General features: G+C 29.7%; 3 protein-coding genes across 5 annotated transcripts; 2 read left to right on the top strand and 1 right to left on the bottom strand.

Moving 5' to 3' along the window:
- Positions 1 to 9,536: 9,536 nt before the first annotated feature.
- On the top strand, positions 9,537 to 12,617 carry LOC132803663 (uncharacterized). Its single transcript, XM_060817002.1, has 8 exons — positions 9,537 to 9,694; positions 10,207 to 10,256; positions 10,774 to 10,856; positions 11,135 to 11,205; positions 11,279 to 11,426; positions 11,884 to 12,026; positions 12,106 to 12,204; positions 12,292 to 12,617. The coding sequence occupies exons 1-8, from the start codon at positions 9,659 to 9,661 to the stop codon at positions 12,364 to 12,366; spliced, it is 705 nt and encodes a 234-aa protein (XP_060672985.1). The 5' UTR covers positions 9,537 to 9,658; the 3' UTR covers positions 12,367 to 12,617.
- Positions 12,618 to 12,742: 125 nt separating this feature from the next.
- Positions 12,743 to 15,485, bottom strand: LOC132803662 (probable E3 ubiquitin-protein ligase RHC1A). Of its 3 annotated transcripts, none has more exons than XR_009638870.1 (3): positions 14,181 to 15,485; positions 13,241 to 13,427; positions 12,743 to 13,016 (listed from the first exon to the last, which is right to left on the bottom strand). XR_009638870.1 is itself a non-coding variant. In XM_060817001.1 (2 exons), the coding sequence occupies exon 1, from the start codon at positions 15,113 to 15,115 to the stop codon at positions 14,225 to 14,227; it is 891 nt and encodes a 296-aa protein (XP_060672984.1). In that variant the 5' UTR covers positions 15,116 to 15,484; the 3' UTR covers positions 12,743 to 13,016; positions 14,181 to 14,224. The 3 variants fall into 3 exon arrangements, 1 of the variants encoding a protein (XP_060672984.1); XR_009638871.1 differs by having other exon boundaries at positions 13,241 to 13,334; XM_060817001.1 differs by lacking the exon at positions 13,241 to 13,427 and having other exon boundaries at positions 14,181 to 15,484.
- Positions 15,486 to 23,888: 8,403 nt separating this feature from the next.
- LOC132803756 (uncharacterized) lies at positions 23,889 to 26,694 on the top strand. The gene is made up of 4 exons (XM_060817270.1): positions 23,889 to 24,069; positions 24,342 to 24,541; positions 25,917 to 26,113; positions 26,244 to 26,694. Exons 1-4 carry the CDS (start codon positions 23,889 to 23,891, stop codon positions 26,692 to 26,694), a joined length of 1,029 nt encoding a protein of 342 aa, XP_060673253.1.
- The last annotated feature ends 388 nt before the right edge of the window (positions 26,695 to 27,082 follow it).

Here is a 27,082-nt window from a genome sequence, read left to right as displayed (position 1 = left end):
TAATGGTATGATAAAAATAAATAAATAAAAATAAAAATAAAAAATCTGCTTATAGTATGGTTGTTTTACTAAAATAAATTATATCATTCACCAAAACAGTAAAATAAATTATATAAAAAAATTTAAAAATCATTAGAATTCCATAAAAATCTGTTAAAGTCTATAATATAAGTCCTACAAACTCCATATAGGATTCTGATAAAATTCATGTGAAATCTATATAAATCCATTAAAATCTATGAATTCCATCAAACATATTAACTTTTTAAAAATCCATTAAAATCTTAATTGAATACACCCCCTAAATCTACCGGTTAGAATTAAACCATACAATCAAATATTAATTTGGAAACAATTTCATTACTCATTAATAATTACTAATTCCTTATACAATTTAGAATTAAAAATAGATTAATAAAACATGGCTATCCAAGATATAATTACTAATTGATTACTTTTAAGAGAAAAAGAACACAAAACATAATAAAAATAACATAACTATTATTTCCATGATAATCATTTTTTAATAATTTGTAGAATTAAATAATAAAAAAGTTAAAAGTAAAGTGGTTGTGAAATATTTTATGTTTTTTTTATATTATATAATTGATACATAAAAAAATTAAGGTTAATATAATAATTGAATAATATGGTAACTTTTTTTTCAAAAGCATAACTTGGCTTTTAAAAGTAATGTTTTCATCCATTTTACATAAACAGTAATGTTGAAGGCATCAAATTTATTTACCAAAAAAATATGGCATAAGATTGGTGGTTGACAAAAAATTGTACCCTAAATCTATGGAAAATGAACATGATAAAATTATATGCCATATCATTTTTAGTAAATGAATTTGATTAAAAACAAAAATTGATGTCTAGCATTTTTATTTTTTTTTTATAAAATCCAAAAGATTTTGTGATAAACTAATGCTTAGGTTGAGTCAAAATCATAATAATCGTCTCAATAACATTTGTCCCCTACCCTGTATTGAAACATAAAAGGAATAGTTCTCTTTTGAGGGGGAAAAAAATTTATATAATTGGACTATGAATGATTTAAAACTTTTTTTTATTTTAAAATTATGCATATAATTATAGAGATTAGAGTAAATTACGCAAATTCTTTCTTCAATTTCAAGTTTTTTCATATATACCCTCTGTTTTTTTAAAATTGAACATACTCCTCTTACAGTTTTAATTTTCTTTCACATACTTCCATTTATTTGGTCAAATTTTGAAAATTGTGATCATGGTTCACTTTTTTATAATGATGAAAATACCCTCCATGTAAAATATGAAAAGTAAAAAAGTACTAATTATTTTATCTATTTAGAAGTTATTTCATAAATAAATTTACTTGCCAAAAAATGAAAATAAAATATAAAATGCCTTGACAAAATAAAATCTAAATTTGTTTATTTATATATGTTAATTTAAGGGAATCTTAAACAAATCCCATTGAATTTTTCGCTTTATTATTTATGTTAAAGGTAGCTTTGTCATTATATAAAATTAAAGCTTGTTGACCACCAACTTTAAGTTTGGCCATAGGAAAAGAGTTTACGAAGGAAAATTCAAACTCCAAAAGTATGTGTAAATTTTACAAAACAAGTGGTGTATTTGAAAATAACAGAAACCAAAAAGAGAAGTTTTATGTAATTTACCCTTATAAATTATGCAATTTATATTACATAATAATTATTGAAAGTTTTTTTAGACTAAGGTACAAAATTTCGATATCAGTGAAAATATCGAAGGTTCAAAATATAAAAATTTTCATAAAAATATTGAAAAATATCAAATATTAATAACAATTCACAAAAAATAATGAAAATTTATTTTAAAAAAAAATTTTTTTTGTTGAAACTTTAGTATTAGTTTATTTAAACAATCAATTGTTAAATTGATTTAAAAATTATAAAAATATTGAATAAATATTACATTTCTGTTAATCAATTTAATTTATAGTAAATGATAGCAATTATAAATAAACTATTATTGATAAAAATAGATAAAAAAAGTATATATTTGATAAATTATTTATTAAAAGATAAAATAATCATTACAATTACATTATATTTCATAACTATTATCTCAATATTTATAGAACTCTTAAATAATTAAAAATTATTGGTCTCTTTTTCGTTCTCTTTTTTTATATATGAAATGTAAAAAGTAATTATTAAAAAATATATCTTCTTAATAATTTTTCATGTAATTATTAATATGTCAACTATAAAAATCTTATATTAAATATAGTTGTCCTTAATGTTTAATATAATATATTCTATCATTTTTTTTATTTGCTTAATATTATTAATTTAAATGCTATCACTACTGATTCTACATAATATTGTATTTTCATATTATTATTTTATAATATTATTTTTCATTCTTATATAATCAATTATTAACTTGTAATTATGGAATCGAATGATCTATCTTGTACAAAATGTATAGGAAGTTTATATATATACATTTTATCAATGAATAGAACTAATCAAAGTTATTGAATTCGATTCACTCCATTTTATTTATATCATTAAATACTTAAAAGACAATCAAAAGGAAAAAAAAAATTTATCACTAAAGTTAATTTGGTAAAATAATTTACTAGAAATCAATAATATTTTTGAATTTTTTTAATAAAAAATTTTAAAAAAATTTCATAGATATTTTCAAACTTTTCATGAAAATTTTTAAAATTGCGATGGATATTATGGATTTTTTAACCAAATTGTTAAATATTTGATGTGAATATTTTGATAGATATTTCCATGAAAATTTTGGTAAAATTTTAGAAATTTTAATAAATATTATGAAAATTCTATCCATTTTCATTTGAAATTTAAATTTTATTTCAACCTTTTAAAAAAATAGAAATTTCGAGAAAAATTTGAATTTTTAAAACCTTACTTTAGACTATATGGCATAATGATTACATGTAATATCTTTTCAACTTTTGAAAATTCACATGTATATGAACTACTTAGTGGTATCCTTAATTTCATCACACGTTTGACTAAAGTAATGTAATTGTTTTTAATTTGCTTAAAAAGTGCAATGAATTTTTAAGACAATAATATAACAGTGATGTCCCATTTTTTTTATTCAAAAAAATGAGAAAAACAAAAAAGTATCACATGGTAATTGGAATAAAAGATTGAATATTTTTAGAAATATCAAATAGACTTTTTAAGATGTATATTGGTGTTACATGCCAATATTTAATTAACTTATATTTAATTATATTAATTTTTTGAGGTTCATTCATCTTAATTAGATTATAATAATATATTAACTAATAAAATTTTAATACATGATATTTGATACACATATCAATATATTCAGTTATTATTTCTAACATTATTACTCTAATTTAATATTGATATATGGTATTTAATATATAATCGATACATTTATTTGTTACCCTTAGTGATGGAACTACTCATGGGCTCGAGGCGATGGACCCCTAACATTTTTTTTTAAAGAAAATATATATTTTTTTAATATATCCATTCAATGCTAATTATATATAGAATCAAATTTACTTTATTAGTTTATAAATTCATAAATAATAAATGTTATCTATTTAATCTAACGCTAATCAATCTAAACTTATATATAAAATAAAATAAAATTAATAGTACTAGAGTTATCAAAATGTTCAGTAAATTTATTTACCAAATGATATAACAACATTTAACGGGTTGTTGTTTAATTTGATTATCTATTTAAGGGTTCATTCTTCCATATTTGGGTTATATAAATATATTATTCCAAAATATTCTAAGTTATATAAATATATTATTCCAAAGTATTCTAACACTTATTATCTGGTAAATAAATTTAGTGAACATTTTGATATCTGTAACGTTACTGGAAAATTGAACCTTCTTCTTTCTATCATAATACACAAATATTCATTAATACTCAATAAGGTGGAATAACAAAATAGAAACATATTGGAATTGACTGTCAAGGAAATAAGGTAACTTTTTTGTTCTTTTTTTTTTTTTATCAATTACAATTCATAAGTCTAATCATATGTCTTTAGATGAGTACACATAACGTTTTCTTTTCTTTTCTTTGCTTTTTGTTTTTTCTAAGTATCCAATAAGCATAAAAAGATTAATAGAACATGTCAATTTTTTTTGGTTTTTCGTTGATTTTATATTTTGAAAAGAAAATTGTGAAAAAAAATATTAAATATTGATTTAACTATAAATGAGTTTTATGATTTCAAAGAATATAAACTTGTATTTTGATTTTTAAGAAAAAATTAATTTATAAATAGTTTATTTAATATTGATATATGCATGATCAAATGGAAAGATTTCAATGGAATTACTTAATATATGTATATATGCATATATACATATATATATATATATATATATATTATATTTATATTTACTAGAAGTAATGTAAATCTCGGCCCCCACTTGACAATTCTAGTTCCATTCTACCCCGCTTGACAATCCCGGTTCCATCCCCGGTTACCGTTAGCATCACTCTAATGTGTCTAAGTCCACAAAGTAAACTATCTACTTTCCATTTCCCACAAGATGCATACAAATTGGAAAACATCATATATTCCCCCGTCACTCAAGCAATCAGCCTTGGTTGATATTAGCCTTATAAGGTCTCTTTGAATGACATAAGCAGTAAGCAAAACACCCATTATAGACTCCCCTGGTTCAAATGGCATGCTTTTGATCACTAGAATGTACTATCAAGAAGCCTGACTCTACTTAAAAGATCAACCATGCAACCGTAATGCTCTTTTTTTGGGGGGTGATTTTAAGGTCCTGTTTCCATGGAGCCAAAGAGTTGACAACCCTGCATAACTGGAGGCACTGAGCAGGCCGATGGATGTTGTATGGTCTGGCCTAATGTGGTTCGCTCTCATTTCATCAAAGAGTTTAAAAGCAGTATTTCCATGACCATGAAGAGCTTGCCATTATGGCTAGAATTGGCCCACAATTAAGAGAGTAAACTCCCACAAGTCTGATTCTCAATTGCCTGCACTTTCAGCAGCCAACAGTCAACAGTCAACAGTCCTTGACCAGAAGGACTAGCATTGATGCTCCTCAATGCAGCATAAAAAATGACAGTCCCATACATACCATTTTCCACCTTCTTGATCAGGACTTCCTTCACAACCATGAAGTCTAGTCCCCCAGCCAATGCCAACTTCCCAAGTACCTGATCACCGAAGTTAATTTGGCGGTTTTAGTAAATCAATGCCCAACATACTGAATAGAACCCAAATCATCATCGCTCGGCATTCAACGGGATCTAGAAACCTCCCAGTTTTCATTATCAAACCCAAAAAATAAATCACAGGAATTAGAGGGCTGTGGAACAATTATATCAGCCACCTATATGTTTAGGATCCAAACCAGTATTTTTTAAGAATTATATTTAAGAAAAAATTGAATGCCTAATTTCTTAATATTATGCTCACTACAGAACATCCATGCTAGAATAGCAAAGCATCTTGAAGTCCATGTTAAATAAACCACAGGAATTGATACCACCATAATTGCTGTGGCTAATCTGTATAAATTGAATAATTTCACTCCACAACAGAAATATATTTATTATTTTCCTTGTAACAACTTCCACTTTAGAAACTGAAAAATAAATGGACAAAAAATATATAAAAGAATAGATTCATATATTTATGTTTTTATTCTAGTAAAAAGTTCAAATTTTTATCTAGTAATCCAAGAGTGGCACAATTTTTATCTAGAAATCTATGCACTATTACGTAAAGCATCGGGTAATTGTGACTTTTGCAGAATTGAGTAATCCTCACATCACATCAAAGCGTGGAATGCGTATTCATACAGGGTTAATTAAGGAGAACAAGCTTAGATATATGTGGTCCAACTGTTTAGTATCACTAATCTTTATATTTGATGAATAATTTGGTATGAGTTGTCATCTTAAGTTGGTGTGATATTTGTAGTTGATCAAGACTGCTAATTAATAATTTCGATTGCATAGTAAAAAAAATTGGGATTTAATTTAAATTTCATCTCAGCCAGCTGACTTAATCATATATGATATTATAAAAATATGGTTATTTACTTATATTAAGCAACAAATAATATATGCTCATCACACCCGTCTTCATGAAGACTGAAGTCTTATTACGCTCAAGTGAGATTGATTAGGAGCATGTCTTTTATTGAGGGCGTGAAAATAAATGTTTTTTATTTTTTATTTTTTACTAAGAAACTAAGAAAATACCTTTGAATCTTTAACTTGAAGCATATTTTCTATAAAATAGTTCTTATAAGCTTTTAATTAAAAAGAATTCAATAATATTATTGTTTGTGGAAAAAGAATTTGTTTAAATATAGTTAGTAAATTTTGAAAAAAAAAATGAAAAGATAATCATCTTATTAATATAATTATAAATTTATTTTTTTCTTTTTGAAAGCGTTGTTAGAACAATTATAGATTTTTTAATAAAACCCACAATTAATTGCCCATATTTTGTACTTCATAAGAGATATTATGGTTTTTATCTTAATTGTTAATAATTAATGGCATCCAAGAGTTACATAAAAGTTCTCCACTCCGATCCCACTAACCTATCGAAAGTTGGTCTGTTTGTCCCAATGCAGAGTCAAATTTGTGACCTACTAGAATATAATAAAGATGCCTGAAATTAACACAGTGAACATATAAAAGGCACAAGAAATGGCATGTCAAATGACAAAAGGTCAGCATACCATCCCCTCCATCTTTGACATAAACTGACCACCCACATTTGGACCACATATATCTAAGCTTATACAAAATAAGAAATGTAGCATGGAAATTATAAAAAGAAAAACTCATCTTCTTCACTCCCCAAACCTTATTGAGGATATTATCACAAAATGCAGCAAGTACCTCTGCACCTGAACTTCCAGCAACAGCTTCATTTCAGAAAATCTCAAAAGCCTCTTTTAGGGCATATTATTGTCCAACAACAAATTAAACAATGCTTTAATTGATAGCGATTAAAGGCAAAATTGTTTTTGTTTTCATGTTTCATATGTTATTCATCTTTCCATCTATATTACAAAATTCTGCAAAGGATTCATTTTCATTTTTCATAAAGCAAAATGTATTCATTTATAAGGGACAGGCTATGTTTAGCATTAAAATAAAAAATATAATACTACTACTTTACTGACCATATCCTTTTTCAAAGCATTGGAGGAAGGTGTTAGTCAATGGACCTACAGGTTCTTACTCAAAAATTGGATATTAGTAAGCAAGAAGAATGGGTTTTTTCGATAAATAACCACCTTATAACTCCATTTTAGAAAAATAGTAAATTTTTTTTTTTTTTTAAAACTAGCCACCTTGGGACAAAAATACCCTTGATAAAATTGAAAATTACGCAAAAGATTTTTTTTTTACCCTTTCCTTTCTTCCTCTACACAGCCGTTCGTGGGGTTTCTACACAGCCGTTCGTGGGGTTTCTCTAAGGTCACTCTTTGCATCTCATCGCCTCTCACTCTCATTTTTTTGTATTTTCTCATATCTCAAACTAAAATCAGGTAAAAAAATTTTATCTTTTTTCTTATTAGATGAAAGTAAGGAAATATGTGTTTTTTTTTGTTTTTTCTCTTTCTCTTTTTTCTTGTAAGTTTTATTAGTTTAGGGTTTTTTAAACTTTTTATTTGATATGGGTATGCAAGAAATTAATTTATGAGATGTTATATGTGATTTTAAAGATACTTAGGTGGCATATGGTTTGAAAATGGGAGAAATTTTGTGTAAAACTAAAAAATCGCGAAAAACAGTAAAAACAGAGGAAATTTGGTGAAAAAGATGAACTTCCGCCAATTTCCTCCAGTTTGTCAGTTTTCGCAAAATTTCCACCAATTTTCTGCTTTTCCGCCAGTTTTCCTCCAATTTTCCACCAATTTTCCGCCAGTTTTCCGCCAATCTTCCGCCATTGTTCTGCCAATTCGTGGAAAATGGCGCTGCTTCTAAAGGAAAAGGGAAAATGGCGCTACTGCTGTGCTTCTAAAGGGAAAGGGAAAATGACGCTGCTTCTAAAGGGAAAGGAAAAATGATGCTGCTGGTGTGTTTTTTGCTTGAAGTGAAAATGGCGCTGCTGGTGTGTTTCTAAAGGGAAAAGGAAAGCTTTGTTTTTATACCCTAGTTTTGTTTCGAAAGGAAAAGGGAATGGAGGAAAAAAAAAAAAACCAAAAACAACAAACTAAAACAAAGTTGCATTTCGGTAGAGAAAATAGACCCAAAAAAAAAGTATAAAAGGGTATTTTGGTCCTGATGTATTAAAAGGTGGTTTTTTTAAAAAAAAAAAAATTTTTTTGCTATTTTTCTAAAATGAAATTGTAAAGTGGCTATTTTTCGAAAAAACCCAAGAAGAATTACCATCTCTATTAGGCCCAAAGCCCAACACATGCACACACAGTTGGTCCAACAAAATTTGCAGTCCGCTTCATGAGCCTGAAACCATCTTTATCTTAGGCCTGGGCCACACTCCAGAAGACATACAAATGTTTCGTGCATGTTAAGAAATACTATGCCCTGGATCAATTTTTTTTTCCTTTTTTTTTTCTTTTTTTTTCATATGGTGAAGTGGGTGTGTACTAGAAACTTTACTCAACAATCCCAATGCCTGGAGTTTCTGTAAATCTCTGATTTTATGAGCAGAAAACTACAAGTGGTTAAGTTCAAGAAACCACCCAATGGAGTTTAACCATTTTATAGCATATAGCTTGTATTTTTTTTTTTTTTTTATAATTAACGTCGACTTACCAATGATTCGAACATGAACAGAAAAAAATAAAAAAATATGGTTATAGTCTAAATTTTATTCTAAACTAATAATATTCAAATATATTTTTTTTTAACAAAATATCATTAATTTGCCTCAAAGGGTGATATGCCAATGACATTTTTTTTAAAAATGGAAAATAAAATTATCTCTTTTTATATGATACTCATCTCATAAAGAAGAAGAAGCTCGTTGTTACATGAAGGATCATATTGTAGGACCCTTGTCCAAAATAAGAAAATGCTATTGACAAGTTAACATGGACCTTATACAGCCACTACGCCATATTATTCAAAAAAAAAAAAAAAAAAAAAACGCTGTACTATATCAACATACATGAAATTATAATTTTATTTTTCTAGTGATGCACAACATTAAATTAAAATATATAAGCTTTATAAAATATTTATTAATTATATAATTATAATTAATTTGTTATATTATATCATCTAATAAACTTGTATCTAAGATTTTTTCCTCATAGAGTTTTCAATTTTATTTGGAAAACTTTAGTTTCATCTTCCAAAGCCACAACTTTATTCACCAAAAAAAAAAAAAAAAAAGGCACATCTTTTGATTAAAAAAAAAAAAAAAATTCCAAGGCCACAAAATGCCATAACCATAAAGATAGAGAGAAAAAGAGGTGGGGAGCAAAGCACAAATTATTAACTTTATTATAGATGAAGTTTTGAGATGTCAACCATTTGTGTTTTAGCTGTCATATAAATGGATTTCGGTCATCTTTATATGCTTCTCAATATTTTTAAGAGTTATTGGTGCCTTCAAAACTGAGCAGTTCTATCAACAAGACTGGGATTGGGAAAAGGAGGTTTGAGAATGGCTCCTGAAGAAGCATTGGGAGAAGTACTTCAGGTCTGTGTTTGCCTATAATCCACTTTGGCTTGAAACTAACAGTTTCACCAAACTAAGAATGATATGTCCGTGTCAGCAGATATCCTGATAACGATACTTGCTTTCTTCAAGTAAAAAATTTAATGCATTGGAGGGTCTAAACTTTAAGTTATATGTCAATATGATTTGAATATTGTAGCATAATACCTGTTCCTCATAAATTTGTCATTCTTTCAAGACCTTTTTTATTTTTATTTTTTTAATTTTCTGGTTTAAAATTGGTTTTTCTTATTTGCGTAGGGTGGTTTTCGGTTGTCTACGGTTTCCATCTAAATAGGTGCAATCAGTTGCTACTTTCTCTTCCTGAGTGTTATCATCCTTGTAGCACCTTCTTTGAGTGATTTGCATTATACGAATTGAGTGATTTTCAATTTAGACATATCTTTTTTGACAAACAACTGATAAGCATTTATAATTCTTACAAGTAATCTAAATTGCCTTCTGATTCCTTTTCTTGTAATTTTATCTGCAAGGTGCCACTGGGTTGCGTCACACCATTTGCTTTGGTGAATGAATCAGCTAGGTATTGATCTTCACTTGCTTATTGCATCGGGTGTTATTTATTTCTGCTCTTGATATAACATTTCATACATTATCGTTAGTTGCATTTGTAGCTTGAATCTATAGCAGACCAAATTTCTTTTGATTGATACCATTTCATACATGTTTATTACTATATAAAAAATACATTTAAAAAAAAAAAAAAAAAAGATATAATGCTGTAGCAAGCAAATCTTACAGGCCTATTAAATAATTAACTTGTTCCTTTATCTGTTTTGCAAATGAATTCTTTGCTTTTTAGTGATTGGACCTTTTTGTTTTTTTTATTGTTCTCCTACTTAGATGCAATAATTTATAACGTTGGTGTATGCCCTTTAGCTCATTCATGACTTCTTCTTCTTGATTCATTAAAAATTATGAAGCATAATCTCCTCATGCTCATTGAAGAATTGATGTTAACATCTTATGTGATAAAATCTCTTTGACCTTTTGCCTTTTTCCTACGTTCATGTTCTTATCCATTTTTCTTTTTTTGGAAGACTCGTCGCTCTGTTGTTAGATCAAGGGTTTAAAAGTCAGGAATACTGCTTCTTTCACCCACTATCAAATGATATGTCAATCTGTAAGTAGGAAAATTCCTGACTGTGAAATTAATATTTTCATTTGTTTTATACAAATCTCAACCTCCATATATACTCAGCTGAAATTTTTATGCTCGTCATTAATGGATTCTTATTTGCTCTTAATTTACCTGATCAAATGGCTTTTCCTTTTATCAATCTTCATTATTTGAAACCTCTTTCACCTCTATGATGTTTATTATTTTTACCTTTATTTGTCTTTCTGAGAGCTTTGTAAGTAAATATTCTCCCTGATCCCTTTGTTGTATTTCTATTCCAGCTCTCAATGTCTCTGGTCTTGACAAGTTTCTTAAATCTGTTGGGAGAGACCCCACATATGTAGACTTGGAGGTGATTTAGATTTTCTTTGGTGAGTTTTAAATGATATGTGACTATTTCATACAATGTAATTATATTTTTGCAGGCTAGCCCTTCGGTAGGAAAAGACCAACCTCCTGATCTTGCTGCTCTTGTCCCAACGAGTAGCACAGTTTTCTCTGATCCTTCAGAAAATGCAACATCAACAAACTGCTCTGTGTCCTCTTCTGGTGCCAACACCGCTAAAGTCACTGGTAAATTTTTTGGCAAATTTCCATATGCATTTCAATTTACAGAAAATTGCCACTCTTTTGCCTGTATTTTTTTAGGAAACAAAAATTCAGTAATTCCTAATTCATCCTACGATCCTGACCATAATGCCGATGGGCCTTGTGGCCAACTGGTATTGGCCATGTTAAATTTAGAAGGTATTGATTTTAGGGTTTGGGTCATTTCTAAATTGGTGTTGTACGTTAAAGAATTCATTATCAAAAACCATTTTGTCAAATCTATTTAGGTAATAAACTTGAGGGTGGTGCATAGGTCAAATGATCTGAACTTGCCAAGTTAAAAAGAATGTAATGACGTTCTCAATTTGTAAACAATCAGATCAACCATTCTCCTTTTTTTACATAGCTGATCAAGTCAAACATCTACATAATAATTTTAGCTATGGATGGGTGAAGCTTATAAAATCTCTTGCTAATGTAGCGAATCCATCAAAGCCATCCTCTAGTGTGAAAAATGCGAAGGATAAAGCAGTCAAAAGTGCAAATCCATCTGCCTCGACAACAAATGTTGAGGCATTTGTGGAATCAATACTGGATAAAACATCTCAGCTGTTGCTTAAAGAGGTTAGTAGAATATTATTCTCCTTTTTTACCCTCAATTTTGGCAGTACAAGGCTTGGGTCCATGATATGAAGTCATACAGATAACTGAAGAGACTATCAAGGAACATGGAGGACAGCTGGGAACTGTAGTATCTAATATTATCAGAAGCCGTCTTAGCTCGGATTTGAACAGTACCACTGTGAGTTTCTAACTTCACTTGTTGATGAATTTCTTCTCTAAGAATTAATAGCATGATTTTACAAACATGAGATTGTCTCTGTTGTAGATGACATTCAAGAACACTGCATATACAGAAGGATTTCATGCTGGCATTCACTCTTCTCCCAGGCAAAGTTTTTGATGAGGATTATTGGGTCTCCCTTTCCCACCCCAAAGTGAGGAGGGAAAAAAAAAAAAAATTTAAAGAAAAAGGCGGCAGAGAGGGTATGGAGATATACTGTTCAATGTTCTAATTTTTAGTTGATATAATTTGATAGATGTATTATTTTTAGATTGTTGATACTATTTTCCATACCGGTCAATGGTTAATTACCTTGTAAGTGGCTTTCTTTATAATTTACTTCAATGCTACTGGTAAAAACTTTCTGGATAGCGAGCTTGATTGCTAGTTACCTCCTCATCCATTTGTCATCTATTTTAGCTTCTATGATTGCATGAGAAACTCTGGATGGTGAGTTGAATAACTTCGTGTTATTTTCGAGTTTTTCTAATTATCAATTGATGATTAGATGTTGATTGTCAGTTGCTTCGAAACACAATGTATGAATGAAATTACAAATAATTCTCTAACTTTGAATTATTGCATAATAATGTACTGTACATTTTCATAGGCATATAAAAGAACATCTACTTTTCTTTTTGTTTAGTTATTTATTTATTTTTTACGTGTTTTGCATGAATTAGAGCATCTCTCAGAACACTGAGAACGCCCTTTTTGAGTTTTCCCAAGCATGCTTTAGGCCGAGATTAGGTGAAGAATCAGCTACACTCCTGCAAAACGCGCAGTCATGGAAATCTAGTTAGCCTACCTTATTGAAATTTTATACGACGAGAGCATGAAAAATCAGAAAAAGCAAGTTACACACACACACACACACAAAAATAAAAATAAAAAAGGGTTCATGTTTTTAAATTAAGGGAAAAATTAATAATTATAATAATTCATTGTAATAAAACTGGAAGAGAATTGTAGAAAGGGAAAAGAGGGTTCGTACAGAATAATTCAATGATAAATCGATAAGGTCAATCTCCACAGTAACCCTCCCAAGAGTGAGGCCAGAAATAGTAGTATAAAATCTTAAAGTGATCCTAACAAAGATTTCAACCATAAAAGTCCATACAAATGTCATCCATATACAAAGTGCTAAAGAATGTAGCAAGAATGCCGCCATGAGCTAGCAGCTGTTGAAAGAAAAAGCCAAAATAAATTTAGATGAAAAATTTATATATGTCGAACACCCATTTCAGAATATCAAAAACTAAAACTTAATGATCAAAAAAAGCATAAATTTTTATTGGCAAGACTTTCTTCGGCTTACAAAATATTTTGAGTTAGCTCATAATACTAATTTGAGAGAACAAAATAAGCCGTTGACAAACGTGTTTGGCAAAATTTGAAGAAGTGCTTCACCATAAAATGCTTTTAGGAGAAACACCAACATTTGTGTTTTTACAAAACAAAAAGTGCTTTATGTTTTTATTGAAACATTATTATTATTATTATTATTATTTGAAAATAATGGGACTCTCAATAGATCTTATCGGCCTAATGCTTGACATATTAAAAATGAAAATTGAACTAAGCAATTTCAGACCCAATTTGTCAATGACATTTTTTCTTTTTTACAATTCATCTAATTTATAAACTATTTAAAAATCTTTACTACTTGAATTTATATTTTCCATACTCAACCATTAAAGCAACATAATCAATTGAATTGATTGAATTGACCGATGACATCTTATCAAGCATTTATTTGCTGTAGGTGTTGGTGGTGTTTTATTATTATTATTATTATTATTTATTTATTTATATAAAGTAGTATTTGATAAAAATGCTAGAATAAAAGGACTTGTAAAAAAACCACACTGCAAAACACACCCATAATTGGAAATAATAAAAAAATATACAATGGAATTCAAATCAAAACTAACCAGGTCCGGGTCGAGAAGGAGTGGAATCAGGGTGCGAATGTGGATTAACCTGGCGATACCGGCAACTCGTGCCGACAGACAGGGCAAGAATTGTGAAGTCGCAGCCAAGGAACAATACAGTCATAATGGTATATGTGTTTGCATGGCAATTCTTTTGCCTCACCACCCACCTTGAACTCCTCCATGCAAACCGGACACTGCGGCGAGTCATTTTTCAGATGCGCCTCAATGATTTTCACAGTCGGAATCTTACCGATTGCCGATTCCGGTGCCGGAGGGGGTCCCGGTCTGTCGTTCTGCGTCAGTTCCTCGGTCAGTTCATCTAAACGCGGTCCGAAAAAGTAGTTTCTGGGATCCACACCAGGTGTTCGGGAATTTTCCCGACTGAAAATGGGCGAGAAAGGGTTAGAAGGATCCAGGGGTCTTAGTAGAATCCACGCCCCAGGTTGGTTTTCATTTTCTTCCATGGTGGTTTCCCGGACCCAATTCGTCCCGTCGAAGCTCCGGTTTCGCCGCTGCCGCCTTCTCGACCGCGGAGGTGCTCCTTGAAATATTTGAGCTTCTGGATCCCGAGCATCTGCACCTTCTTGGGTTTGTCGCCTCCGGAACAACGGACTGGTTGTTTCCTGTTCCGTCTCCGGATCTCCAAATAAGCCTCTCCTTATCCGAGGATCAAGCATTAGGGTCAGCGCTCCGAGTAATCGAGCTCCCGGAGAGAGATCGAAATCGGTGAAATCGACAATCCTACTGGGCCTTTCTGCATCCATTTCGCAGAGGAAATGGCCGAAGCAACGAGGGCAAAGGATCTCGGAAGGGTTGGTGTTAGGGGCTAATCTGACCGCTCTACGGCACTGGTAGCACCAGTAAAGCTGGTAGGTTCCGGTGCCGCTGCCGCTGCCGCCATTGTTGCCGAGACGAGTTGGGCTTAAAGACATAAGCGATTCAATTGATGGTGAGAATTCAAAAAGGGGTTTTCGTTAAAAGATCGAATTTTGGGTTTTGTGAGGTCAGCTGTTGGAATCAAAATGAGCAAACATATATAAGCAATGATACGTACACAAAAGAAAGAATGGCTTTTGGGTGTTGAGAAGAGCAATGCTGTTTTTCTCTCCATCTTGGATTGGATGTGCTTCTTCTCACTGTTTCGTCTTTGTAAAGGAAAGAATGAGTCGTTTGTTGCAAAAAGAGATTTCTTAAGGAACTACTTCAAAAAATAAAAAAAATAAAAAAAAAAGAAAAATTGGAAATTTGAATTTGGAGGGAATGTAACGGCTAACTTTTCCTGGAAGAAAATGTTAGCATCTTTTATATTATGGACCTCCTTTTTCACTTTCATTTTTCTTTTTTTCTTTTTTGTAAATCTGGTTTCTCTCCCATTATGGGTTAACTAAACTGACAGTTTTGAACTTCACTGTGTTATAATGACCAAATTTTTTTTTTTTTAAAAAATACCAATAATAGAGGACTTGACTATTATGTTAATCAACTAAATCTCCATTCAAATGACTTTTACGAATAACTAGATATTATATATGTCCAATTTTTTCTACCAAAATATATAAAGTCAGGTTCACATCATATAGAATCGATTAAAACTGCAGTTTTGATGTATGCTAAATATTTTCCTGGTTGATTAATAAGCTTTTTAGTATCCATTTTTTGTTTTCCATGGAATGTTTAAAATGTTCAAATTTTTTATTATTATTTTTATTTTGCAGGTATTCAAATTTCTAATTGAATATGTTCAATCCGGTTCTTTACAATAGAAAATGTTTGGGCCAACAATAAATGCCCTCATCTTCATAACCCTTAAACCTGCTTCAGGTCAGCCCAAAACTTGGCCCAGCCAAACACTAGAAGAAATACAAATATAATCTGCATTTTCTTTATTACAAATATTATACATGTTAAGAAACACTTTGACTTAGCCCTGCATTTTATTTTATTTTATTTTGTATGGTGAAATGGATGAGTGACAGACACTTTGCTCAGCAATCCCAAGGCCTGGAGTTACTGTAAATCTCTAATTTTAAAAGCAGGAAACTGCAAGTTGGCAAACTCAGACCATCTCCAACCCTCCACCATTTTGGTGCGAATACACAAATTTTGTTACCATTTTTTTTTTTTTTTTTTTGAATATTCCCCGCCCCCCGGGCACCCCAAGATGACTCGAACTCGCGCCTCTTGGGCGCAAGTAGCAGCGCCTTACCACTGCGCTATGCTGCTTCGTCAATTTTGGTACAATTGATGCATCAAATCTTTTACCATTTTAGCGTGGATGAACATGCATTAAATTTGATGTATTACTGTTCATCTACTAATTTACTGTTTATGTCTTTTCTTTTTTTAAAAAAAATTTTATTTAAGTTTTTAAAATTTACAAAAAACAACCTCTAATATTATAACAATTATAATTTTTACCCCAAACAAAATCAATTACTTTTTGGTTAAAAAATAATAATCTTACATTCATCCTATATTTTTAATTTTATATAGAGTAAAATTAATATGTAAATAATACAATATGTTAATTTACAATATAACAATGGTAATGTTAAAATTTTTAATGATATCAAGTAAAATCACATAATATTCAAACTAAATTTAAAGACTAACATAGATGAAGTAGATAAAAGTTGGAAATCAAAAAATATATATATAAAAACTATATAAAAAAGAATATAAAAAGAATATATATATATATATATAAATATATATTTTTTTTAAAGTTAAAAATGGTTTAACAGGTTGGAAAAAAATTAGTATTTCATGTGACTTTTGTACTATTTTGGTGCAATGGATTGAAGATGTTCGAAAGCCTCCAAATGGATTTTAACCATTTTATATCCTATAATTATATTATTATTATTATTATTGTAAATATATGATATAGCTTGTCTCTTGGTAGATAATGGTAAAATGAATATTTTACTCTAAAATAATAATTATTCAAATATATCATCAATTTGCCTCAAATGGTGATATACCTGAATGACATTTCTTTTAAAAGGGAATATAAAATTATCTTTTTTAATATAAAACTCATCCCATTAAAAAAATACAGCAAGAAAAAGAAAAGAAAAAGAAACTCATTGTTACATGAAAAATCAAATGTAGCCCCTTTGTCTAACATGAGAAAATGTTATTGACAAATCACATGGATCCCAACATACAAGCGTCATATCATATCACCTATCATGCAATTACCACCGAATATAAATTCAATGATTTAATAATGCACAATATTAAAATAACTTTTTAATGGTTGCAACTAGGACTTTTTTAACACAAGGTAGACATGACAATTCTTAGCATGCAAGTCATAAGTGAGTTCTCAATTTTATTTGGAAAACTTTAGTTTCAAATTCCAAGGCCACATATCGAGCATACAATTCCGTAATCACGAGATAAAGAGAAAAAGAGGTGGGGAGCAGAGTAACGTCTTTATAATTATTCCCATATTTATTTTAATTTTTTTCCCCGCCGCATTAGGAGCATGTCCAACTACTATACATTTTCAGAAATTTTTCAAAATGATTATGATTTTCTATAAATATGGTATATTTGCATGCCATCATCGTCATCAATTTGGCTCGAAATATTTGTCTCAACCTAACTTTGCACCTGATTTGGGTTTTAGCCTTCTTCTTCCACCCTAAACACACACAAAGAGATAGCAATATATATGTGTGTGTGTGTATATATATAAATGAAAATTGTATAGTATAAAAGTCCTTTTTTTTTTTTTTATTATGTGGACAATCTTAAAAAACAATGCAAAATCAATGTTATACCTATGACTTCAACAGGTTCACAGATGCTTTCTACAGGTCAGCTAGCTAATGAGATTTTCAATTTTCAATCTAGGTCTTCTACTCCTATAAATTTCTTTGATTCTACTTCAACAACTTCTCATGGTGCATCTTCACAGTCACAAAAGAATTTACATGATTTGAGTAAATGGTCTACTACTACTTCTACAACAAACCAATCAGGTACATTACAACCTCATAAGTCAGAGTCTTCAATTACTTCTGAAATTGACACATACGTTGATTTACTTGTTCAGCACAATAAACACCCTATGCAGACTCGTTCTTAAAGTGGTATTATAAAGCCCAAGGTGTATGTCTCAACCAAGGAAGGTTTAGATACAACAATTGGTCATAAAGTTTCGGCTTTTTCAATACTAGAGCCTCGTACAGTTAAGGACGCATTATAAAATCCAGAATGGAAAAGTGCTATGAATGCTAAGTTTAATACACTTATACATAATAATACATGGATTTTAGTTCCTTATTCTTCAAACATGAATGTTATTGGCAACAATGGGTGTATCAAGTCAAGTTTAATGCAGATGGTTCTATTCAGTGATATAAAACAAGACTTGTGGCCAAAGATTTTCACAAAAAATTAGGGTTTTCCTACAGAGCGTGATTCCGTTCTTGTTAGGTCTAATCACGACGAAATAACTTCACTAACTTGAACAGCAACCTAAATTTGACCTCCTGCGGATTAAAGAAAGGAGGAAGTCAAATAAAAACAAAAGAGACCTATTACCAGTGTGATTTCTCTATGAGGTGCAACAAAGGAAGATCTAAGTGAGGTTGAGTGCTCGCTTTCTTCCAACGACCGGATTTGGATTGATGTTTTGAAACCTTCAGTCCAGTGGTCAAACATACCACTATTCGAGTAATTCTTACCCTTGGTTTATCATATAATTGACCCATATGTCAATTGGACTTCAATATGCATTTTTAAATGGTGATCTCCAAAAATCTATATATATGACACAATCTGAAGGATGTGTGAGTGCTCAATTTCCTGGTTATGTCTGCAAGGTGAATAAAGCCTTATATGGTCTCAAGCAAGCTACTCGGGCTTGGTTTGATTAACTTAAGGCAACTTTATTTCAATGTGGGTTCATTAATTTTGTGGCAGACAGTTCGCTTTTTATTTTCAAAACCTCAACAGTTCATGTATTCATTCTAGTTTATGTGGATGATCTTGTTATCACAGATTCAAATTTAGAGTCCATCACCACTCTTATTTCTCAACTTAATAGAGAATTTTCACTTAAAGATATTGGAAATTTATCTTACTTTCTTGGTTTAAAAATTAAAAGGATAGAAAGTGGCTTGATCATGTCACAAACAAAATATATTCAAGATTTAATTGTGAAAATTAAGATGGATACAACAAAAGCTTACTCTACTCCTATGATCTCATCTAAACAATTGTCTTTATATAATGGGGATATTTCTTCTTAAACCTGAGTTGTATCGAAGTATAGTTGGTGCCTTACAGTATCTTACTATTACCTATTCTGAGATAGCATTTTCTGTCAACAAGTTATGTTAGACAACTTAGTCCAAGCCTTGTTAGTTGGAGTTCTAAGAAGCAATCTGTAGTTGTCCGTTCTAATCCAGAAGTTGAGTTTTGTGCCTTGGCTCTTATTGCTTGTGAGCTTAGATGGTTGACGCATTTAGCTTCTGAATTGAAACTTGAATTACCTTTTTTTATTGTCTGGTTAGACAATATTAGTGCAGCGACACTTGCTTTCAATCTAGTCTTTCATGCTAGAACAAAACACATTGAACTTGATATTTACTTTGTTCGTGACAAAGTTTTGAATAAAGAATTAGAAATTCTTTATATTCCTGCACCTGAGTAAACTGCTGATGTTATCACAAAAACTTTATGAACTTCACATTTTTTCTTAAGAAACAAGCTTCATGTAGTATCTGGCTATGTGTTATGGATATCAAAGTTGTTCAAGATATCACACTCACATAGTGCTCTTTTTGACGGAGGGTGTTGAAATCTCTTATACAGCACCAACTCCATGTTAGCTTCCACAATAGCAACAGCTCCTCATGTCAGCTTTTATGACAGCAACAAACAATTTTAATATCTGTTTTAGGCTAGTTAAGTAGTTAATTAGTTAGTACTATTTGTTATTTAAGTTTGACAACTGTCTTAGTTTGATTAGCTTTAGTACTCAACTGTATGTATAAGCTAACTTCTTTATATAGAAAAGCTAGGCTCTGTCTTCATCTTGTCTGGTTACTTCCTCTTAGAACTTTCTCAAAAAACAAACAGTAATAAGAAAATATTTATTTATTTATTTATTTATTTTGCTTTCTACATCTTTTTCTTGATGGAACATAGGGGGTATGTTGATTTGATTTTAACATTCATGTGGTTGATTAGTAGTTGGGTATTCTATGCTGACTACATAATTTTCACCTCAACTATAAAAGCCTACTAAATCGATGACAATGAGAATTGAATTTCTATATATGTATGTTTTTGTCAATCTTCTACTTTGTTAATTTGATTGAATTTGTTATACTTTTAGAAGGCATTCAGCTACATTTGATTTTTTTTTTTTTTTCAATTTGGATTACATGTGAGTGTAAAACTATCCTGTTCTATTTGGACAAGGATTCTTTCCTTTTATAGAGAATTGGAGAATCTCAATTTGAGTTTATCAAAATATGTCATGTTAACACTTTAAAGGGGTGTATTCAATTATGATTTTAATGGATTTTAAAATATTTTAAAAGTCTAAAGGTATTCAATTAAGATTTATATGGGATCTATTAAAATCTTATGGTATTCAATTCAGATTTCTATAGAATCCATATAAATTTGATTGTATTCAATTATGACTTTTTAAAAGTCTATAAAAATTTATTGGTATTCAAAAAGTCATTAACTTGGGAAGGATTTTACAAATTAATGGATTTGATTGGATTTTAAGATGCTAGATATAAATACCCAAGGCTTTCACAAATCTAACCTCCACCCCATAGATTTCATCAGATTTTAAAACCAAAGGAGACATTGTGTTGAAACTGAACAAAAAACGGATGGATTTGCCTATGGGCTCTCTCCACTTGCTTCCTTACTTCAGAGTATGATTCAATTTTTATTTTTTTTCTTTATGCTTTGTATGTGTCAGATTGTTGTTCTTCGGAAAATATAAAGAAGAATAAAAGAAAAGAAATTGGTTTAAATTTATTTTTTAATATAGTATATATAAAAATTTGATTTGATGTCCTGGATATATGTGGGTAGCCTATTTAGAAACATAATTGCAGAATGCCTATGTAGGAAGCCTATGTAGAAACATAACTATAGAAAGCCTGTAGGAAGCCTTCAACCCACGTCAAAACAAAAAGTAATTGATTTAATTTTATTTAATATTACATATATAAAAAGTTTGATTTGACTCCTTAAATATATATAAAACACATAGGAAAAAAAAAAAAAAGATTATAGGAAGCCTCCAACCCAGCAGTATTCATTATTTGGCTGCTGCTATGTAAGAAGAATATTGACAGAAAAAAAATATTTTACTATATTTTGTATTTGAATCAGAATCAAAGTTTACTGTGCCCTTATATTCCATATCTATTATAACATCAACTCTAGAATCTTTTAGAAAACAAAATCACAAAAAGAAAAAATTGCATTCTAAAAACTCTTCATTATTAATCATATTTCTCTTTAAGCAAAAAATAAAATAAAATAAAATAAAAAATCATATTTCTCAAAAATAGAACTCTAGTTCAAAATATACAATTCTACTATTAATTGATATTACTCAAGAAAGAACAAAAATAAAGTTCTCAACTTTCTAGAGAACGTACATGAATATGAATATTGTTGATATTGAAAATCAATTATCATTAATATCTTAAAATACTATTTTTGCATACCAACAATTTCTAAAATATTGCAAAATAGCAAATCATTGAAGATCTTAGGATAACACCATGCTAGCATCTTGAGACACTCTGTTTATAAAAGATATCATTTATGAAATTGAAACAAAATTTATGATTTATATCTCACACTTGGATTGCATCTTGTTTGATATTCTTCAACAAAGAATAAATTATACATTAGGACTTCTCCTAGTAAGGATGAGGATGGTTCCATAAATACTAGTGTTCATATGGCTTCTAACAAGCTATTTCTAATTTTTAAGGCTTAATAAATAACTGGTGCCGTGCCAGATGATATTTATGTTGGTGTTTAATTCTTTTTGTGAAATTTCCCTTAAATCTGTTATCTCCATTTGAGATGTTGCTTTTTTGTAATGAATGGGTTCCATCAATATATAGTTAATGGGGAATATTGGGAGAGAGAGGAATATAATATTGGGAATGGAGAAATAACAAATAAATGGTTCCAATGATATGAAAGTTGCTGCTTAGTGCTTAGTTCTTTGTATAATCCAAAATGAAATTGTAAATAAGACAATGTGGAGTAACACGAGGTTTTTAGTTCCATGAGCTCTAATGATAAACTCCTATGTATTTACATATATATATATATATATATATATACACATACACAGCTTGTAGCCTTAGGATTCAGACAGGGAATTAGGTTATTCAAAGTACATTGTTCTCTATAACATATCTCAGGTTCCGATTGGTGAAAAGTTTGGGTGTCCGATTAAAAGAGTGTTGTTCTTTTGGTCTTTGGTAACCTTTTCTGCTCAACTTTCTCCAATTTGATAAAGTATGTTGAGCTGTTTGGAAGTATGGGAGTGTGGACTATGCTAATACGATGTTTTAAAGTTTGGGAGTGTGGACCTAAGATGTTTTAAAGTTTGGGAGTGTGGACCTAAGATGTCTTGAAGTTCAGGAGTATGGAGTCTTTGTAATTTTTAATTAATAAAATTCTTGTTTTATTCATGGAATTTTTTTTAAATATTATTAATTAGTTGTAACTAATATATACATGTTCACTATATTTTATGTTAATTATTTAAATTTAGATTTCTTGTTGCATGCTCTGACTAGCTACTAGGTAGTTGGTTGTTCTTAACTAGCATATGCAAGCCATAGAGAGATTGCCTAGGGAAAATTCTTGTAATTATTGTACTTTTTCGTGAGGATTATGGATTTTTTTAGGAAGAAAATGTATAGTAGAATATGTTCACCATGTATGCATGCAAATGTAGCTTCCCATTGCCTATGTTTGATATAGCTTTTTTTGTCTAGGAGAATCAAATTATCATCAATCTCTATGTTCTTGGTCAAGATGTTTTCCATGTGTATATAGTCGTGATGTTTGTATTGGAGTTGGGTTTGTATTTTGATTTAGTTGCCTGGCAAGGTTGATATTATTATCTCCAACAAGCAAAAGGCATTTGGGTGTTTTTGCTGTTGTTTAGACTGGATTACTTCGTACCTAGCTAACAGATGTTATTGGATGCTTTGATTATTTCTTGAAGGATGTCCATGTCCCATGTTAAAATGAAAAAAAATTAGTCAAAAAGCTCTTAACAGAACTAAGTTTATCCACTGCTTCATGCAATCAACAATATATACATGTGGCTGCCAATATATATATATATATATACATACGCATAAAATATATTTGATAAAATTTCCCAGAGATATGGTGGATAATTTATCTCATATATTGACTCCTCCTCTACATAAATATTGATATTATGTTTTGATTTTTGGGTGTTTTTAATTTCTCACTTTGAAATATAGAATCTTGATTAGTTGAGCTAACTTCCTTGTATACTTTTGATGGGTGTTTGGATTAGTTTGAGTTGGAATGTGAAGATCTTGATCTTGTTTATTTTATGCTTAATTTATAATATATATATATATATATATATAAGCATGAGTTGCAACTATTCATGGTTTTTATATTGAGATATTCATTATTATAATGGGAGATTCACAACAAAAAGGTAAAACTGCATATAACACATGGACCTCACAACAAAGTAATATGTTGTTGGAACTGATGGTTGATGTTGCTAATCGTGGATGGCGTGACAGTAATGGTGTATTTAGCAAACTAACTGTGGAAAGCAAGATACTTCCTAAGCTTAATGAAGCACTTGGGTGTAATAAGAATTATACTTAGTATCAGAGTCGATTGAAATGGTTTAAAACGCGTTATCAAACATTTTCTCAACTTATGCATTTGAACTCTGGTTTTGGATGGGATCCAGCCATACAAAGATTCACTGCTACAGATGAAATATGGAATAATTACTTTAAGGTGAGATTATAAATTTTCATAAGAATGTAATTTATATTATATCTTATATATTTTTTAGTATTTTTATATGCTCACATAATATTATATTAATTTTTTTATTTTTATATTTGTCAGTTCATCCAAACCAGAAATACCTTCGAACAGACATTTTTGCTGACTTTGAGGATTTGAAAATTGTTGTTGGGAATAGAACTGCTATTGGAAAAAACTCTATTGGATTAGAAGATGATATAGATGCTAGAATTTATGGACAAGATGAAAGTACACATGTTAAGATAGATGACTATGTATATGATGAGATTAACGAGATATATGTGCAAACTCAACTCAATCCATCATACCAAGCACCTTCACCTAGACATAATAAACCATCAATGTTAGAGTTCGATGCAAATTTAGAAGCTCGCATGAAAAATATTGTTCAAAGAAAATGAACTAGAAGTGAATATGAAGGGAATATTTGTTCATTTGATCAGAATGCTACCCGAGTTGATCTTCTAGAAAAACTTTCTCATGGTTTGCATTCAATTGAAAAAATTGCCACTAAAATTCGAGGAATGTGTAGCCTAATGGAGAGAAGGGAAAAGAAAATTAGTGAAAAAGAGAAGAAGAATGATATTTGGAATGCTATTAAAGAGACTCCAAATTTAGATAATCGTGGTCGCTATAAAGCTCTTGCGTTGATTCATAAAACGGGAGTCAAAGATGCATTCTTAAAGATGTTACCAGAAGAGCACTCACAATGGATATCATTTAATATGGAATGAGTGTTAAAATATATATTTTTAGCTATTTGGATATTATTAACTATTTTATGAAATAGGTTTTTAGTTTTGGTATATTTTTCTCTAGTTTGTTTAAGTAAATTTTTTTTCTTTGCTTTATTTTTTAGTTTGTACTGAATTGAATTTTTCATTAAAGAGTTTTTTCCCCCTTCATGATATTATTATTTTTATTTCACTTTATATTTTTCTAATAATATTTGATGTTATAATTTAGATCAATAGATAAAATGGAACGAGAAGAAGTAGGAGAAAGAGATATACAAGAAGATGGAGAATTTTATGAAACCATTAAATTAATATTGTTGGCAATACAAGCAATACTTGAGGTATTAAATGCACTAATGATTAGCATATGTGACGGACATATCGAACGTCCACCGGCTCGATGACCAATCACTCCTAAGGGGTATAATTATATTCATAAAGTATTGAAAGAAGATCCTCAACATTTTCAACAATTATATAGGATGTATCCTGATGTATTTGTGAAGCTATGTCAAATTATTAGAGAAAAAACACATTTGCAGGATACAAGATTCATTTGCATTGAAGAAATGCTTGCAATATTTTTACTTATCGTAGGTCAAAATTCTCGCTATCGCATGACTCGTGAAACATTTAGTCGATCACATTTCACAATGACCAAAAACTTCAATAAAGTTTTGAGGACCTTGAACACAATAGCACCAGATATGATAGTTAAACCAAAATCTACAGTGCCAAGTAAAATAAAAGAACATACAAGATTTTACCCTTAATTCAAGGTAAGTAATGGATGTTTTACCTATTTATTTTTTTGGTAATAATTATAATTATTGTAATAGGTTTGTTATTATTAGTGTTGTAATTATTATTCTAACTCCTTATGGTTTATGTTAATTATAAATTTTATTATTTCTTTTAGGATTATATTGGAGCTATTGATGGCACACATATACCAGCAACAATAAATGGTCGCGATGTAAGTAGCTACCGTAATTGCCATGGAAAATTTTCACAAAACGTATTAGCAGCTTGTAACTTTGATTTAAAGTTCATATACGTACTCAGTGGATGGGAGGGTTCGGCTCATGATTCAAAATTGCTACATGATGTTTTATCAAGGAGGAATGGACTTAAAGTACCACAAGGTATAGATTATTTTATTATATATATACATATTCTTCAATATGTACTAATTTTTACAAAAATAATGTTTATGAATTAATTATTAATATCTTATATTTTTAGGTAAATATTTTTTGGTGGATTGTGGATTTCCAAATCATCGACAATTTTTAGCTCCATTTCTAGGGGTTCGATATCATTTGCAAGATTTTTCTCGTTCAGACCGTCACTCCGAAACTGCAGCTGAATTGTTCAATCTACGTCACTCTTCATTAAGAAATGTAATTGAGAGGATATTTAGTATATTCAAATCTAGATTCATAATTTTTAAGTCCACACCTCCATTTCCATTTAAGACACAAACAGAGCTAGTTTTAGATTGTGCAGGATTGCACAACTTTCATCGTAAAGAATATCGCTCTGATGAGTTTCGGGTAGAGTCAAATGATGAATCTCCATCACCGTTATTAACACAAGAAATTGAAGAAAATAATTTTGAGGAGCTGTTTGAAAGTCAAGAGCAACAACGAGAGAATGATAATGAATGGAGAACTACAATTGCTTCAAATATGTGAATAGATGCCCAAAACTCAAGAAATCAAAGTAATGAGCAATGAGTTTTTTTTTTTTTTAAATCAAATTTTGCATATAATGATAAATAATAGAGATGATACAAGATTATTTGATATATTTATCTAATTTTATTTTAATTCATCTTATCAATGTTGTTGTTTTTTAATTTTTTATTTTTTAAAAATATTTCAAGGATGATATTATTAAAATTAATATTCATGTATATGGTGTTTGCCTATTTATTAATATTTGTTAATTTGTCCGATATCATAAATATTCAACAATGCTAATGGTATGATAAAAATAAATAAATAAAAATAAAAATAAAAAATCTGCTTATAGTATGGTTGTTTTACTAAAATAAATTATATTATTCACCAAAACAGTAAA

The sequence above is a fragment of the Ziziphus jujuba genome, chromosome 5, assembly GCF_031755915.1.
Source record: "Ziziphus jujuba cultivar Dongzao chromosome 5, ASM3175591v1".
Lineage (NCBI taxonomy): Eukaryota > Viridiplantae > Streptophyta > Magnoliopsida > Rosales > Rhamnaceae > Ziziphus > Ziziphus jujuba.
The sequence above is the reverse complement of the archived record's forward strand: the minus strand, read 5'-3'. Positions and strand labels throughout refer to the sequence as shown.